At 46.6% G+C, this 17599-nt stretch overlaps 1 protein-coding gene across 12 annotated transcripts in view; it reads right to left on the bottom strand.

Annotated features, from left to right (window-relative positions):
- Positions 1 to 3962: 3962 nt before the first annotated feature.
- The window catches only part of SCML4 (Scm polycomb group protein like 4), a 120791-nt gene continuing 107154 nt past the window's right edge, over positions 3963 to 17599 (bottom strand). For 9 of the 12 annotated variants that reach the window (XM_021670500.2, XM_021670503.2, XM_064360802.1 and 6 more), the window contains 2 exons: positions 14700 to 14845; positions 3963 to 12156 (listed from right to left, as the gene is read on the bottom strand). In XM_021670500.2, coding sequence (XP_021526175.1) covers positions 12031 to 12156; positions 14700 to 14845 — 272 coding nt within the window. In that variant the 3' untranslated portion in view covers positions 3963 to 12030. Of the gene's footprint in view, positions 12157 to 14688; positions 14846 to 17599 lie in introns of all 12 variants that reach the window. The other 3 variants (XM_021670504.2, XR_002478507.2, XR_002478508.2) reach the window with 3 other exon arrangements.

Raw genomic sequence — 17599 nt, 5'->3', positions numbered from 1 at the left:
ATCCACACACCCGTGCATCAGCTTCGAGCCTCACCCTGCATGCTAACTGCTGACCCTGTCTCTCCATGATGTCTAGTCATTCACACTGCACAACTGTTTCCCCAGGGCAAGATGCTCCCTCCTTTTTTCTAGGCCTGAAAGTGTTCAGGTGTTCAGGTGGCCACATCTGTGTTCAGATTTGACAGAAACAAAATAACACTTACGTCAGGATTTCTTCCTCGCTTGGATCTTTTATGGGTGGGGTACTATTGTTTGGACAACTATAATGAGAAAAAACTAGTAAAAGAAGCTGGGTTTTGAGAGCTTGTGTCTAACTGTTGGAGAAGAGCAGGCTCAGAGAAGAGGCCCTTAAATCTGGGTGAGTGAGGGCACTTGTAGGTGGATTTTCTTGTGTTGGCTCAGAGACTTCCTGGATGTATGAGAGAGGCCACTGAGTGTGGACCCGTCTTGAGGGAGAGAGGATGGATATGAGCTTGGAAATCATTTCGTTCAAGTGAGGCAAGTAGCCTGCACCCCAACACGCCCCAAGACCTGGCCCTCCTTGCTGGCCTCACTCAGCCGTAGAGGACACTGGTATGGAAGGATTACGTCCTCTAACCCCCCAAATTGTTTTCACTGAGAACCATGTTGTCTTTGCCAATGATCGTTGCTAGCACTTAGGGACAGGATAGAGGCCTCTGGGCAGGAAATTGGAGAGTCAGGGTTAGGTAGGGCTGGATCAAAATCCAGAAGCAATCGTGACCCCCAAACTAGCCACAACCAACCAACAGGAGCAGACAACCCTGGAGTAGGACTCCAGATTCTGCAGACACTGAGGGCCTTTGACAAGCACTGTCATTTATTTTAATCCTTTCAGCTAACACAGAAGGGAGGCCCTCTTGTCGCTGATTACTGACCAGGGAGGACACTGTGTTAGCTGTTCTTGCACTGCTATAAAGAAATACCTGAGACTGGGTTATTTATGCAGAAAACAGGTCTGATTTGCTCACTGTTCTGCAGGCTGTACAAGAAGCATGGCGCTAACATCTGCTTGACTTCTGGAGAGGCCTCAGGGAGCTTCTACTCTTGGCAGAAGGTGAAGAGGGAGCTTGCACATCACATGGCAGGAGCAAGAGAGGGCAGGAGGGGCCACACACTTTTAAGCAATCAGATCTTGTGTGAACCCAGTCATAACTAAGGGGATGGCGCTAATCCATTCATGAAGGATCCACTGCCATGACCCAAACACTTCCCACCAGGCCCCACCTCCAACATTGGGGATTACGTTTCAACATAAAATTTGGTGTGGACACAGATTCAAACCATATCAGAGACCCTAGAGGAAAGACTGGCCCAAGATGATCCTGGTCGGACACCTCCCTGGGGGTTCTGATCAAATCTCACATTTCTTCCCTGCACTAGACCACCCCTTTGTGGTCAGGGAACAGAGAAATGAAGGTCAGGGAACAGAGGAAGCTTCTTAGAGAACCCTGGGCTCCTGTAATAAGTCTCTCCAAGCTGGGTGTGGTGCCTCACGCCTGTAATCCCAGCACTCTGGGAAGCTGAGGTGGGTGGATTGCTTGAACCCAGGAGTTCAAGACCAGCTTGGGCAACATGGCAAAACCTTGTCTCTACAAAAACTATACAGCTTAGCCAGGCATGGTGGTGTGCACCTGTAGGCCTAGCTACTTGGGAGGCTGAGGCACGAGGATCCCTTGAGCCCAGGAGGTTGAGGCTGTAAGGAGCTGTGATTGCACCACTGCACTCCAGCCTGGGCAACAGAGCGAGACCTTATCTCAAAAAAAAAAAAATCTCTCTTGAGCCAGTGTGGGACCTGGGCTGGGTGCCCTGAGGTGCAGTAGGTCTCCAGGTGACAGGGGCCCTCCAGGCAGCAGTGAATCAGCCCTTGTGGCCTCAGTTGTCCAAGGACCACCTTGGAAAGGCTTATTCTTGCTCTCTACCTGTGGGAACCAGTCCTAATGAAATACTGATTAACATAGAGAAGTTGATCAGATAAAATATATACAGGCTCACATAAATTTTATTCTTTATTTAAAATACAGAAATATTTTTTACAACATGAACAGAAAATACTACATTGTATTGAAATCTTAAGATTTAGAAATCACTGAATCACACCCAGGCTCACAATTCACTATACTAGAAAAAAACTACTGTGTCAAAAATGAAAACAAACAAATAAAATCCATCCCAAACTATTAAAATCATTAAGGCCAGTAGTGATTGTTTAATTACATTGTACATATCTGACTCTGGTGCACCTACCAATCACCATTTAAGAGAATACATTAAAAACAGAAATATTGACCTCTGAATAATGAACTAATTGCCCCCCTGCAAAAGTTACAAACAATACAAGGCTTTGAAAAATTAAAAGCACATTTCGATGTAGTGTCTTATATATAATAGTCGATTTACGAAAACACTGTATATGATAAAAATAAGTACATCCAACCCACTCCTAAGTAACACGCTACACTTAAACAGCCTGCTTATTACAAATGAGAGATGTATAAATACATGCAATAAGAATACATGTGTGTTCATACTCAGATAATGTATCTGTATGCACAGTATGTGATGAAATTAAACTAGAGGATAGATAACTTTAATAAACTCTACATTTTGAGGCACGTGAGGAATAAAATTCATGTCGTTTCTAAGTTATAGACACAGCACCTTTTTTTTTTCCTATTTCGGTACCTTAGTGTAATGCCTATTTGCATTTAACCTAGTTATCTTATGTTTGCATGCTTTGCAAACTGAATTACAGAACCAAATTGCCTATTACAATTTCCCATTATGTAACACAATTACATAGGAACACTGAGGTGAGAGGATTGTCCCAATATTAGGAAACACTGATTTCAGCATGCTTGCAAAGAGCAAAAATTAAAGAGAGGCTCTTTTCCAGGTAACAGGGTTTACTGCTGTCTCTCTCCAATGTAAATGCTGCTTACCACTACAATGAGCTATATTCACTGATGTCTAGTCTGCAAAATTAAATCCACTGGTTTTGTTTTGTTTTTAAAAGAAGATAGGACCTAAAATGACACCATTTCCTAAGCTGAAAGCTTCTCTCTACCCGAGTACTTCCAAGTAAAACATGGAGTTGAACTAATGTTCTGAGATTCCATCATGTTCATAAGAAATGAAAACACCGTGAATTTTCATATAATTAGAATATCTGCAGTACATATGCCGGGTCCTTCTTGCACACGTGCCTCAGCCCAAGCAAATGATGTGCGAACTTTCGCTGATGACCTTTCTCTTAAGTTTGTAAACCCAATCATAGAAATACACATGAACATGCACACACACACCCTCTAAAACTCCTTAATTAGAAGGGAGGAAAGACTGTCTCAGTAGAGAAGAGGAAAGGTAGTTACGCCTGCTTTTTTCTTACCAAGATAAAGAGATCATCTATTTGCACCCTTGGTTTCTGGCTGTTTCATGCAGTGTGCGATTAAAGTAAGATGTTTTACCAGGGAAAAGGTGCAGCTGTGGTTCTCCCAGATAGGGCGAGATTGGGAAGCCTCCCGAGTGGGTGTACGGGGTAGAGAAGTCGCATAAAGAGGTGGAAACATGAGATTAACTAAGGCTATGTTGAAAGAAAGAATCTGAAAAGAAACCCATCAACTTACAAAAGAAAAGACATAACATTTCAGTCATCATCATTCCACCTCACAAGCTTAGGGAACATGGATTTCACTAACCCGTGGGCCCTCATTGGTTAGCAGGAGTCTGGGGTAATGACAGCCTAGTGTAGCTAGTAACCTTTAGGCCCCAAGAAGGGAGAAGCTTCGTAATGTTACAGTCACACTTAATTAACAAAAGTTTTCACTGTTAGCGAAAAGAGCAAAAAAATAGCAATAAGACAATTATGATAAAATGATTTTATTCAATCAATTTATTTAGTTTTCTTGCATGTTAATAGAATAAAAAGTAAATTTATCCACAAATACATTTAAAGTATAAAATCTTTATGTTAATGAAATTGCTAATAGGTATATACATTAGAGAAATAATCTAATTCACAGATATCTATAAAATGGAAATATTTGCTCTATAAAGCAACTGATATTACATATTTTCTTGAGGATAAAATGAGAGGAGTTCTTTTTTTTTTAAAAAAAATCCCCAACTAATCAAAGATATAGCTAGAAAATGACAGAAAGTTAAATATTATGGCTTAGACCACAATGGATAATAAAGAAATCAAAGTCCCTCAAACTCTCTCACACGTGGACAGAAATACTTTCAGTTCCTGAGGAGGAAACAAGTTTGACTTCTAGAAAGATCTCGAGGTGTGTGATTGTGCTGGAAGAAGGCCAGGATGGAAGCATTTCTTTTCCAGAGCTGCACTGCCTTTCTCCTTCCTCTAAACCACATTTTCTTTTGAGAAATATGTCATCATCTTTCCCTACTCAGACATAAGCCACTTAAAATGTCCAAAAACAATACCTCATCCCAGAAATGCTTTTGATGTAGGTCACTGTCCCTCATCTTTCATGCTGGCTGGACCCTCCTCATTTAAACACGAGGCTCTGACCTGGCTTTGGTCATGAGGCTGTACTGTGAGTGCTAAGTGGGTCTGGACAATGCTCTGTCTTCTATAAAGAGCTGTGGCATTATCTGAATTGCTAATGGATGTCAGAGTGACTCCGTGCAGATTGCGGGATGGCTGGAGAAGCAGCCTGTAGTTCTCAAGAGGTACATCCAATTGGTACCAGGTCACTTCACCTTCAGGGCTGAATGAGGAGGGACACCTATTGAGAAGGGATTATGCTTGATGAAGATTCAGGAGGCCCCTCAGGAGGACATCAGGGCGAGTCACATAAGGAAACATTCAGAAGGGAGGAGACTCTCATTCCCAACCTCAGGCACCGAGCTGAGAGGGCTGGACCTTGAGAAATAGAGAGAACAAGTGGAGACTGGGCAGGAAGTGGGGCAGAGTCAAGGACTGCTGCGGGTGAGTGAGCCCTGGACGGTGGAAGCTGGGCTGCAGTCAGAACTGCTGGGCCAGGGAGACTAACAGTTGGCTTGTTAATTCTTATTTCTTTCTCTACCCTGTCTCCGTCCCTAAAGGCATCTGAGCTAGTGGAATGGAAAAAGACAAAAGAGGAAACAAACCAATAAAAAACCATGGAGGCAGGAAGAAAGAATAGAATGAAAAGTAAAAAACTAGTGGGAAAGAATGGCCAAGTGGTGCTTAGGTGGCCTTCCGGAGAAGTTATGGGCCCATGAGAGAAGAGGGTCAGAAAAACCTAGATGAGGTTGCAAAGGAGGAGAGGCAGAAGCCAGCAGCCACGGAACAGAAGAGGGAGGAGCCAGAGCCCATAACTACCGTGGCAGCACAGCCCCAGCGGCCTTGGCCGAAGTAACCAAGCTGGAAACGCTTTTAAAAGTTATCTGGATGACCCCACTCCTTTTCCAGACGAGGAGACGGAGGTGTGGGAGAGCTTGTTTCTTGCACACTGTACCATGCTCTGCCCCCTACAGAGCAATGTGGAACCCACAGGGGAGAAGGTTCTCACGCTGGAGGTGAGCTGCCCACGTGTCCCCCAAGATCTCTTTTTCCCAACTCTAGGATTCTAGGGGTCTATGTGTGGATGGTCTCTGTATATTTGCTAACACTCACGATATCCTCAGCTTACCATGCCTACGGATACAGCAGTAAGATTATTTTAAAATGAGTATGTTGAATGTTATACATCCAAATTATGTTGTCCTTCAAAGTAGTCCATACATTGCAGCTCCTTATTCTAACACCTGCCTAATATATTTAAGTCGACCAGTGAATTGTGACTGTTATGGTTCAAACTATTTGTACCAGGTAAGGAAACACACAAGGAAAAGACAAATGCATGTGTGTAAAAACACATGATTTGAAACCTGACATTGATTACCCATGTCATGCACCAGAAATGAGCCCAGTGGCTTTGGCTTTCTCCAAAAATGAAAAAAAATCCACCCTCAAGGGATGGTGATGGGTTTCCAACACTTTGAAAAGAATGTAGTTGAGGATGCTACATTTATGAGAGAGGTAGCCTTCAGTCATACATCATTGCTGTAAAGCGACACCCAGGGAGGGGCGTTTATTTCACAATGAGCTGTTTGGAGAAGCAAGGCTTTGGGAGTGTTCCAAAACTGGAGTCAACGGAAGAGCTTGATGTTGGCCTGTGCAAGTGCCTAGTGCATGGAACTGACACTCAGGCTCAGATCATGTGGTCAAGCCTCAGAGCAGGGTAGGGTGGAAAGACAGCTGGGGCACAGGTGGTCTGTGTGGTATATGTAGACCTTCGAACAGAAAGATGCTGCTGTCCCCACACTGTCTGGCATCACTGTTTACTCCCCTGTGTCTCTACTCCTCTCGTCTTGCCACTATCAATGGATGGCACAGTACACTCCGACCTGAGGGAGGGTGTCATCCTCAAGCTCTACCTGCCATCTTTTCCTCTGTAGGAAATCGAGCCCAGTGCTAAGCATTGGGAGAACCTATGGACTCTTTACATAGGATTTTAAGAGAGCACATCCGGGGCCTCGCTTGTGAAAGTAAATCCTCCTGTAAAAGTGTGCTTTTGCCCAGAACTGCTTCTAAGTCGGTGGAATTTCCTGAAGCCTGGGAGAGTCACAGCGAGTGTTCTCTCCAGTCCAGCATCTCGGTGAGGTCACGTGTGATACCACCACTGAAACCACAGAGGAAGTGTCCCAGCAGTTGCTTATTAGCATTAGAACAATTACACAAAGTCCATTGTCAGCAGACACGTTTTCATGATCCTTAACTGGTGGCAATAAATAACAGGTGATTCTCTTTCAAGCAAATGCTAGATATCCAAAGATCCAGCTTCCAACTGTCTGTACAGGAATCATTTCAGATTAGGACAACCGTTGGAGTGGTTGGCATCCCAGAAGCTGAGGCGCCCAGTGCTCTTCCTGCAGGAGCAGGGCGGGACACATGGGAGCTGCCTGCGGGTGGATGGGGGTGAAGCTGCTGGGTTTGACATCACAGACTGGAAACAGGAAGGTTTGTTCCCTCTGGAAGTTTGACCATCTGCTGGACCATCCCAGGGTTCTCAGTGTGGTCCTCTCATGCCACGGGGAGGGATATGGGCACATGGCAAGGCAAGAGGAGAACCCGGCAGGTGCTCAGCTCTGGGAGTGTTTATAACCAAAAAACCAAATCAGACCCATGGACAGGTTTGCACCTTCTCCTTAAAAAAAAATCACCCACTCCTTCACAATCCCATGTCTTATTATCTGAGGTTTAAAAAAGAGTGAGTCCAATCCCCTTCCCCTCTACCACCGTGGAGAAGAGCTGAGAAGTTGCCCCTTCAGAGCAGAGGTCAGACAGTGCCTGCTGACTGCTGACATGTGAGAAAACCTGGCTGTTTCTTTAGAAGGAGAGCAGAATATTTCCCTCTTCCAAGACCTTCTGACAATGACTAAATCTGAGTCCCTGGTCACCTATGGGCATCTCCAGTGATCTTCAGAGATTTGACAAAATCTCCTAAAACATTCTCAAAAATAATTTTTAAAGAATTTTAATTAAAAAATAAGAAAATTCCATACAGCACATAGATACAAAAATAGGTGATTGCAGCATGAAGGGTTGGGGCTGTTAGAATAGCTGCTCTTTTACTGTTTTCCTGAGAAACTTTCATTGTAGGCCTCCCTCTCTCACTGGTTTCCTTCTCCAGTAAACCAACCTTAGTCCCATATTCCTTCCCAATGTATTTAATATAGTTGGTTCTCCTTAGTTCTTCACTCTCTTTTCTTGCTGAAAGGAAAAAAAAAGTCAGCAGCCCTGCTGGAGGGAAACAGCAGGAGCCCAGTGTACTCTCTGGTAGGCGCTAAACGCCCTCAAGACAAGTGTTCCCTGCGGTGGGCTCCCCGGCAAGGCGTCTCTCCAGAGTCACCTGCAGTCCAGGCTTGGCGCATCCAGCCAGCCTCCTGAGGGGCAGGCTCAGCCTCAGAACAGCCCTGGTCACCCAGCTGCCTCCAGGGCATACCCTGATGGCATAAGAGGGGACTCTTAGGGGGCCGGGCGCGGTGGGTGAAGTGGGTGGATCACGAGGTCAAGAGATCAAGACCATCCTGGCCAACATAGTGAAACCCCGTCTCTACTAAAAATACAAAAACTAGCTGGGCGTGGTGGCGTGCGCCTGTAATCCCAGCTACTCGGGAGGCTAGGGCAAGAGAATCACTTGAACCTGGGAGGCAGAGGTTACAGAGAGCTGAGATCATGCCACTGCACTCCAGCCTGGTGACAGAGAGAGACTCCATCTCAAAAGAAAAGAAAAAAGAAAAAGAGAGAGGACACTTAGTAGTAGCAACCAGACCAGACCAGAGTGGGTTCTGCCTCCATATTGCAAGCCAAGCAAAGGCAATGGCTGATACACTCTCAAGCACTGACTTCCTAAGGCTCTCCCAACTACAGTGTCAGGAAACACACACACACACACACACACCCCACACACACACACCACACATGCACACACACACACAGACAAGACCCACATCTTCCACCTCAAGTCTTTGCACAGGGAATAATGTGCTTCATGAAATATTTAAAAGGCCTTAGGCAACAGAATTGTCTCTTGATTTTTTTTTTCAAGTGTTTGACAAGTGTAATTGGAAATGTTTGGAACATGAACACAGGCACACACACATACACACTCTAATTTGGAATTATGCAAAACGATATCGTTATTCACTACAACCTGAAGCAAAGCTACTGCAATGGAATAACAAGTACCGTATCTGTACAAGTCAGAGGCCCCCGAGTCGGCTCTCATTTGGATGAGGGTGACCCACGTGGCCTAGCCCTTTAAGGCCTGTTTAGAGGAAATGGCCTGGTGTGTTTTACATTTGTGAAGCTATTTAGCCTCCTGGTTTGACAAGATTTTTGAGAGGGGTGAAAATTAATTATAATTGTGGCATTGCTACAATAATTTGGTCGGCTAATTGCCTTTCAGTGCAGAAACAGTCAAGGAAGATTTTCCTCCCCAGGTTATTCTCTGATGTGGCAGCATTTATTTTAAAAGTAATGAGATTTTTAAAAAGTCAAACCTTAAATATCATGGTTTCAGCAATCTGTCCTGCTTAAAGTTTAACATGAAATGAGATAGCACCTCCGTGAGAGCAGTTCCACGCAAACACGGATCCAGTTTTCTCCAAGACTTGAAATGAGAACATCTCTCTCCCTTGAAAACTACTCGAGGCGTCTCTTTGACATTGTTTGGGGCTGATTTTTATTTGGGAGCACCAATGTTTGTGGCTCTGTAGTGAAGGAGGCACTGATGAGGGTGCGTAGGAAGTTTTGAAAACTTAATACTGGAAGTCACTAAATGAGGTATCTTTTGATGGGAGAGGTACCATGAGTAATAGAAGGTTGAAACAAAAAAGAGGAGTGAAAAACCTGGGTTGTTGTGGGACTTTTCTGGCTCTCATTGTTTTCACATTGGCAGTTCTGAATACATAACCTGTCCATGGCTGTTTGAGGGAAATTTATCGAACTCTAGACCAGCAGTGAGCACTTATGATTAATAAACTCTTGAGAGACAGGCCCTATCACCTTAAAATCTTGAAGACTCTGTCCCAAGGCCTGATTCAAGGTACTTTTCTCAGGTGCTGAAACTGTCAGAGGCGTTGGAACCAGAGCAACTCCATCTTGAATAGGGGCTGGGTGAAATGAGGCTGAAACCTACTGGGCTGCAGTCCCAGACCGCTAAGGCATCCTAAGTCACAGGATGAGACAGGAGGTTGACACAAGATACAGGTTATAAAGACCTTCTGATAAAACAGGCTGTAGTAAAGAAGCTGGCTAAAATCTACCCAAACCAAGATGGCGCTGACAGTGACCTCTGGTCATCCTCACTGCTATACTACCACCAGCACCATGACAGCTTACAAATGCCATGGCAATGTCAGAAAGTTACCCTATATGGTCTAACAGGTGGAGGCAGGAATAATCCACCCCTTGTTTAGCATATCATCAAGAAATAACCATAAGAGTGGCCATCCAGCAGCCCTCAAGGCTGCTCTACCTATGGAGTAACCATTGTTTTATTCCTTTACTTTCTTAATAAACTTGCTTTCACTTTACTGTATGGACTCACCTGAATTCTTTCTTGCATGAGATCCAAGAGCCCTCTCCTGGGGTCTGGATCGGGACCTCCTTCCCATAACAAAACCACCAGACGTCAAGCTCTTCCACAATCTGGTAACTTAAGCTCAATTCAGCAAGTAAGTTTAGCACATTCTCCTCCTCCCCTTCTCTGCCATACTCTGAGTCCAACCACCATTTGTGCGTCTGAAAAGGAGGCTACGGTGTGCTTTCTCAAATACTGCACATCAAAACGGGCCTAACGGCATGGCATGAACCATTTCTTACGGCCTTCATCTGGATTCTAAGTATCGGGTCGCTATGGAGATCTACCCAGGGCTGCCCTCGTGGTCCTGCAGGTCATGCTCTGCACAATGGCAGTTGATCAAGGGGTAAGGAGGTTGAGCTCCCATCCTGCTTCACTTGCCAGCTGAGACCCCTGCTCAGGCTGCATCCCAGAGAAAGGAGTGCCTTTTCTGATTCACCCTTGGGCCAAGGAAGGCCCTGAGTCATCCCTAACCTCTCCCTCCCAGAAATTCCAAAATCGAATGTTCACCTCATCTCCAACACTGCTGATGTCCTTTTAAGGAAGAGAATATGTGTGTGGCAAAGGTGAATCCATTTTGAAGATATGCTTTCTGCTCAGCATGAAAGAAGAAGAGAGAGGGAGAGAAACAGAGGAAAGAGAATAAAAAGAATGGCGGGGAAGTTGTCCCTCTGCCTAATAAATTGTGGATTCATTGTTCTTCTCTGGACACAGCTGCAAAGGGGCAGAAAATCAATTTTTTCTATTACTCCATGGTGAGGAAGGAAAACCTATTTGTAAATTGAATTAAACCCCATAATAGCATGTCTGTGTATTTGTTGAGGACTAGAAAAATTAGCCACAGATACAACTACATAATCCAGCAATGTAACTAGAAATCAACACTCTCCCGTTTCAAAGCTTCGTCGAGACACTTTCTTTTCCTTTTTTAAAGAAACACCCATGGCTAAATGTCACTAAGATTCTTCGGCATGCCAACACTTCAACACCTCAATAAGGACTCTGGAAGGGAAGGAACTCCAAAGTCCCATCTGGGTAGAGCGTGCTTCCAAATTCTTGCCTTTGCTAGTGGAGTACCAATCAGTCAGTCAACGATGATTGGATACGAACTAGACCCCTCTAGCTGATGGTTTCTTCCCAAGTCGCAATCTGTGGTGCTGACTGTGGAATAAATCCCCTGTTTCTGTGTGGGTTAGATCTTGTTCACAGACACCCATCCACTCAGTACTGAATAATCCTGCTACTGCAGTCAGGAGAGTCCTGAAATTTCATTAGCAGTCTGCCCTCTAGTGGAGCAACACAGTACTTCAGATTTTCTAGGAATAGAAAAGATTTTTTTTTTCTTTTCTTTCAGGGAGCAAAACAATTCAAGTTTTCCAGCTAGTGCAAGGAGAGGCAGTCATCTTCAGAAGTCAGCTTCCAGAGTTGAGGCAAACAAGGCTCACACGGATAGGTCCCCAGGTCAGAGTTAGAGGCAGATGGTGCTGAGGTGGGTGTCCCTGCAGAGCCCGCAGGGACAAAGGTCCTTCTTTCATTCTTTGAACCCTCCAGTACTCTTGTTGGGAATAAGCATTCATAATTCTCTTGTTATGCAAATAGGACCCACTTTAAGAGCAATCAGCATAACAGGGATGTGAAAAAATCAGAGGTTTTTGTAATTTTTTTGGCAAATTATTAACACAGATGAACTTTTCAAAAGGTCCACGTTAAATTCTTAAAAAGGCAAAGATTCACAAGTTTTATAGAAAGACCAAGTCTTTGTGTCTGTTAATTTTAAGAGGAGAGTCTCTCTTGTGATATTGACTGGATGCTGGTAAGGCAGAAGATAATCTTGAGATCTGTTGTTTTGGGTTTCGCTTCTGTCTTTTTTAAAAAGTCAGAACTTAGCTTGCTTCAGTTTGTCAATGTGGTGGCAGAGTTTCAGTGCGGGTCCCAGCTTCAGGCCCAGGTACTTCATGACCATGTCACTCCTCAGCAGCAGCAGAGCGTTGCCATCAATCTCCTGGTGGGACAGGACCAGAAGAAAGAAAACCCAGAAGATGGTCAGAGTCATCAAACAGCGGCTGAGGTTAAGGTGTGGTCAGGGGATGTGCTCAGGCCATATGGGTTTATTTAGGCAGCATGTTCTCTTGGGCCTGGGGCAAGATCTTTTAAAATATTAAAGCAAACAAATACTGTGTGCTCCTCTCCCCATCATCTCCCTGGAGTCATCTGATACACGGGATGCTTCATATTCCTGCCCTCCCCTGACAGAAGAAATCAAACGTAACCCCATGTGTGTTCCCAATATCCCACTTACGAAGTTTATCTTCTCATCCAACCTTGGCTAAAGGAGCAAGAAGTGTCATCCATTAGACCCTGAAACTAGAGGGTCTTTCCATTCCAAACTTCCACTTATTGCCCTGATTTCTCATTTCTTTCCTTGGTAGGCCCACCTACCTGTACCTGATTACAAAGCTACTCATTCCACCCTATGGAGGATTTCAGGTGTGTTACAGTCCTGTCTATTACACTAGATGGAATGCACTAAATAATGCACCTGCTTCATCTCAGGGCTCAGCACAAAGAACTACCAAGAGGTCGAGCCAGTCCTTTGAGGTTTGGTCCCGGTGTTGCTGCCATTGGTCTCTGAAAATGGTCCCCCTCCAGAATGCATGCTGAGTTCATGAACCTAGCAAGGCTGGGCTTCCATGCTCAACTGTAGTGCTACTTTCAGGTCACTGGAGACAAAGGGTAGAAATGTGGGGTGCTCAGGCGGGCGGGGAGAAGAGACATAGTTACAGGACTTGTGTAATGGTGCCAGGGTCGCCAGCCCTCTCATTCATCCACACAGCCAGGCAGTACTGATGGAGCACCCACTCTGTGTCATTCACTCTCCATGTCCTTGGCAAAATGGCAGTAGGCAAGGCTCACCTGTGGGCCACCCGCAGGAGCCTCATTTCCTACTGCCTTTTCTTTCCCTCACCTCCTGGATTCCCACCATCCCCTCCCACCCTGCCAGACAGCCAGACTCCTCCTGCCGAAATCTGTCCAAGCATAACCCACTCTGTGGTTCTCAGTCTGAAGGCCCCATTGTTAGGTGAGGTCAACATATGCCTAAAAAAAGGTGAGTGCTGAGTGAGATGAGGATCCTCCTCAGATCCAAAAGCCTGATTTCTATGACAGGATCACCAAATAAAATGAGAAACAGGAAACAAAAATACTGGTAACTGTGGAAGGTGGAATAACGCTCCTGCCCCTCCATGTACAATGTTTGTATTCTAATCCCAAACCTGTGAATGTCAAGTTACCCAGCAAAGGGGAATTAAGGTTGCAGGTGGGATTAAGTGTGCTAATCAGCTGACTTTAAAGTAGGGAGATTATCCGGGATTATGGGGCAGGGCTGGGGGGACGGCTGTGTAATCACAAAGCTCCTTAACCGTGGAAGAGGACATCAGCAGTGAGGACCAGGGATGGCAGCCCGAGCAGCCAAACAGGCCTCAGCTTGATGTTACAGGCTTTAAAGATGATGGCGGGGGATGGGAACAAAGGACTTATGGTGGATCTAGAAGCCGGAAAAGGCCACCAAGCGGATTGTCCCCTGGAACCTCCAGAAGGAAACGCAGCCTTGCTGGCTGAGCCCAGTGAGACCCATGTCAGGCTCCTGACCTCCAGAGTGGTAAGGTAGAGAATGTGTATTGTGTGAAGTCACTGTGTTGGTGGTAATTTGTTACAGCACAATACAAAATGAGTACAGCGTCGGGTGCGGTGGCTCACGCCTGTCATCCCAGCACATGAGACCAGCCTGGCTAACATGGTGAAACCCCATCTCTACTAAAAATACAAAAATTAGCCAGGCGCAGTGGCAGGCACCTGTAATCCCAGCTGCTTGGGAGGCTGAGGCATGAGAATTGCTTGAACTGGGGAGGCTGAGGTTGCAGTGAGCTGAGATTGAGATCGCACCACTGCATTCCAGCCTGGGTGACAGAGTGAGACTCCGTTTCAAACAAAACAAAACAAAAACAAATAAAAACAAAATAAGTGTAGTAAGCCTGGCAGGTAAATTATTGATTCTTATCTTTGAAAGAAATTTACCATCTCTCTATATTTCAGCATATCTCAAATCACGATGGTGGTATCTGCTAAGGGAAGGCATCTGAGTCAGGAACCGTGCTGAACACCTTCTGTGCATTTTCCTATTTAGTCCTTGAAGCGGTTTAGGAACAGGCGCCACTGCGGTTTGCCTGGCATGTCGTAGGTGTGCCGTCTATGTCTGTTGCATGCACAGACGGCTGGATGGGCAGGAAACGCACTCCTGACGCAGGCCAACGTGAGAGAACAGACGGGGCCAACATCCCTTTACAAACAAATTAACTGGTCGTTCTGCTCTGAAGAGCCTGTGGTTGTATCTGTCCCTCTCAACTCTGGCTCCCTTGAGGGTACCCCTAGTGCTTAGTTTAGAGCCCCCCCAACCCCCCTGGCAGCATCCTGCAGTTCCCTGGACCTGACTCTCCTTCCATGCCTGCTTCCCCAATCCCCCCAAGGTCAAACCCACCACTCGCATACGTGCTTTCTGAAGAGCTCCACGTGAGGCCCCAGAGCCTGCGGGTCGGCATCCTTCACAAACCACACCACATCCTCCACAGTCCAGGTGGAGGGGTTCCTGCTCCGTGGCCGCCTGGCATCCTGCGCATCCTGAGAAGGGCTTGAGGCTGGATGGAGAACAGAGAGGGAGAGCATGAGCCAGTGGGACCGGGCCTTGTACCCACCTGCTGTCGCTTGCCCCCACCTAGTCTGGGAGGGGGGTCCTCAGTGCCCATGAGTCCAAGGAGCTGACCCAAGTGACCTCCTGTCACAGGGAAAGGCTGTGAGTGGCAGCTCTGTCTACAGCCCAGAGCACGGAAGGCCACTCCCAGATACACTACCCTCCCCATCTATGCCAAAGCTCTCTGCCCTCCCAGGAGAGAGGCACTAGACAGAGGATTCCCTTCGACGAGCTAGAATTCTGATCTGAGTTGGAGTTTTCAAGACCCTCTCTCTCAGCGGGCCTAGGGCTTTCTGAGCCTGGGCACTCGGTGACCGGGGCAAGTGTGCTAAGATGAATGTCCAAATGAGCCTCATCATGTCAGCGAGGCCAGTGACCTGGGGTCCTTTCTGCCTCCATGGCCTTCACACTGAGATGACAAAGGCATGGCAGAATCGAGGTGCCTTGTGGTTCTTGTTCATGGTCTCTGCGGAATGCAAGTCTGCCGCAGCCATCCTGGTCTGCACATGCAGAAAGAAGATGTCACCTCACTCACTGCCCCGGGTCCACACCAAGCCCCTGCATGGCCCTCTGGGGCTGTCAGAGCTGTTGCCGGGATTCCCCCGCTACACCGTGAACTCCCTGACCGCAAAGGGCCTAACCTGTGCCTGGTCCGCAGCTGGTCCTTGGGAAATGGTTGCATAGGGCATTTCCCATGCAGCAGGTGGAAAGATTCAGGACAGTGAAGGAAGAAGAGAGCAATGAATTCAATGGCTGGCAACACTTAGGGGTTGATCCTTTTGCATGTATGTCCCAAACTAGCTCATCCTCCTTCCCTAGAGCCAGCTTCTCTGCCTGTCTCCCCGCTTTTGGGAACCCACCTCTACCTCCTCCCCTTTTTGTGCTCCCCACATTTAATTATTCTGAAGCTCTTGGGAGAATGCCTCTCCTCTGGTCTCTTCCCTTTCACCCCTGCTGCCGCAGCCCCAGAGCCTGCCACCCAACCCCCTGCCATGGGTTCCTAATGGGTATTTTGGGGCCATGCCCTTTTCTTCCTACTGCCCACAACTGCCTGCCTCACGTTCTCCCTCAGACCATCTCCCCATGGCTCCCTCTTACCTACACACTGAGCCCTCACTCTACTCAAGGTCAAGGGCTCCCTTTGGTCTTAATGTTTTCCCTTGGGAGGCCGAGGCAGGCAGATCACGAGATCAAGAGATCAAGACCATCCTGGCCAACATGGCGAAACCCCGTCTCTACTAAAAATACAAAAATTAGCATCTGTGATCCCAGCTATTTGGGAGGCTGAGGCAGAAGAATCACTTGAACCCGGGAGGCGGAGGTTGCGGTGAGCCGAGATCACGCCACTGTACTCCAACCTGGGCGACAGATTGAGACTCCGTCTCAAAAAAATAAATAAAAATAAATAAATAATATTTTTTCTTCTTAATGGAGGGTAGAAGGTCTTTGGTGCCAGAGAGACCTAGGGACTGATCTGGGAGCTGCCCCTTGCTGGCCCATCGTGTGTGAAATGGCAGTGCTTTCTACCTGGAGGGGCAGGTGTGAGGATGAAGATGGGATAGTGCCCTGCCCCGAGGCTGACCTGTGTCAGGTGCTCCACCGAGGGCAGGAGCCCCCTCCCTTCCCGACAGCCCTGTTCTCCTGCGCCCCCTGTCTGTGTGGGTGCACTTGTTGTGACCGAATGTCTCCCCAGCTTCTCTGCTTCACCTGCGGCTGCTGCTTCGGCTCTAACCTAGAAGGCATTCATCCTCTCTCCCACTCACAACCCACCTGCTGCCTTCATGAACAGAAATGTTCTGTGCTTCCTGCAGCCTGGGTGTTACCTTCCTACCTCTTTATTTTATTTTTTATTTATTTTTTGAGACTAATTTCACTCTTGTTGCCCAGGCAGGAGTGCAGGGGTGTGATCTCTGCTCACTGCAACCTCCACCTCCTGGGTTCAAGTGATTCTCCTGCCTCGGCCTCCTGAGTAGCTGAGTTTACAGGTACACACCACCACACCCAGATAATTCCTGTATTTTAGTAGAGACAGGTTTTCACCATGTTGGTCAGGCTAGTCTTGAACTCCCGACCTCTGGTGATCCACCCGCCTCGGCCTCCCAAAGTGCTGGGATTACAGGCGTGAGCCACCGTGCCCGGCCTCCTACCCCTTTATTCCCACATCTTTATTTGTTCATCTGTCTCTTAAGGTGCTTTCACATTCCACTTTGTAGTACAATTACGAACTTCTCTAGAACCTCTAGTTAGGTTTTAATTTCCTGAGGATTCCTCCCACTCACTCCACAAACATAGACTGAGTACCTTCTCTGTACCAGGTCCTGGGTGAAGTGTTTGGTGAAAAATACCAATAACAGGGGTTATAATCATGGACTCCTCCATGGCTCTGAGTACATATACAGTCATGTACCAGCTAATTACGGCGGTCCCGTAAGATTATAATGATTCTAGGGATTCTAGTTCCTATCGCCTAGTGATTTGTGTTGCAATTTCCTACGGTATTCAGTACAGTAACATGCTGTACAGGTTTGTAGCCTAAGAGTCATAGACTATCCCGCACCGCCTAGGTGTGCAGTGGACTATACCATCAGGGTTTGTGCAAGTGCAGCTCATGATGTGCACACAACAATGAAATCACCCAAGGATGCATTTCCCAGAACGTATCCCATTGAGTGATGCATGACTGTGTTTAAAAATATGGGCT

The sequence above is a fragment of the Aotus nancymaae genome, unplaced genomic scaffold (genome assembly GCF_030222135.1).
Source record: "Aotus nancymaae isolate 86718 unplaced genomic scaffold, 86718_ANA_hifiasm-v0.15.2.pri h1tg000040l, whole genome shotgun sequence".
Classification (NCBI taxonomy): Eukaryota; Metazoa; Chordata; class Mammalia; order Primates; family Aotidae; genus Aotus; species Aotus nancymaae.
Note: the sequence above shows the minus strand (reverse complement) of the source record. Positions and strands in the feature narration are given on the sequence as shown.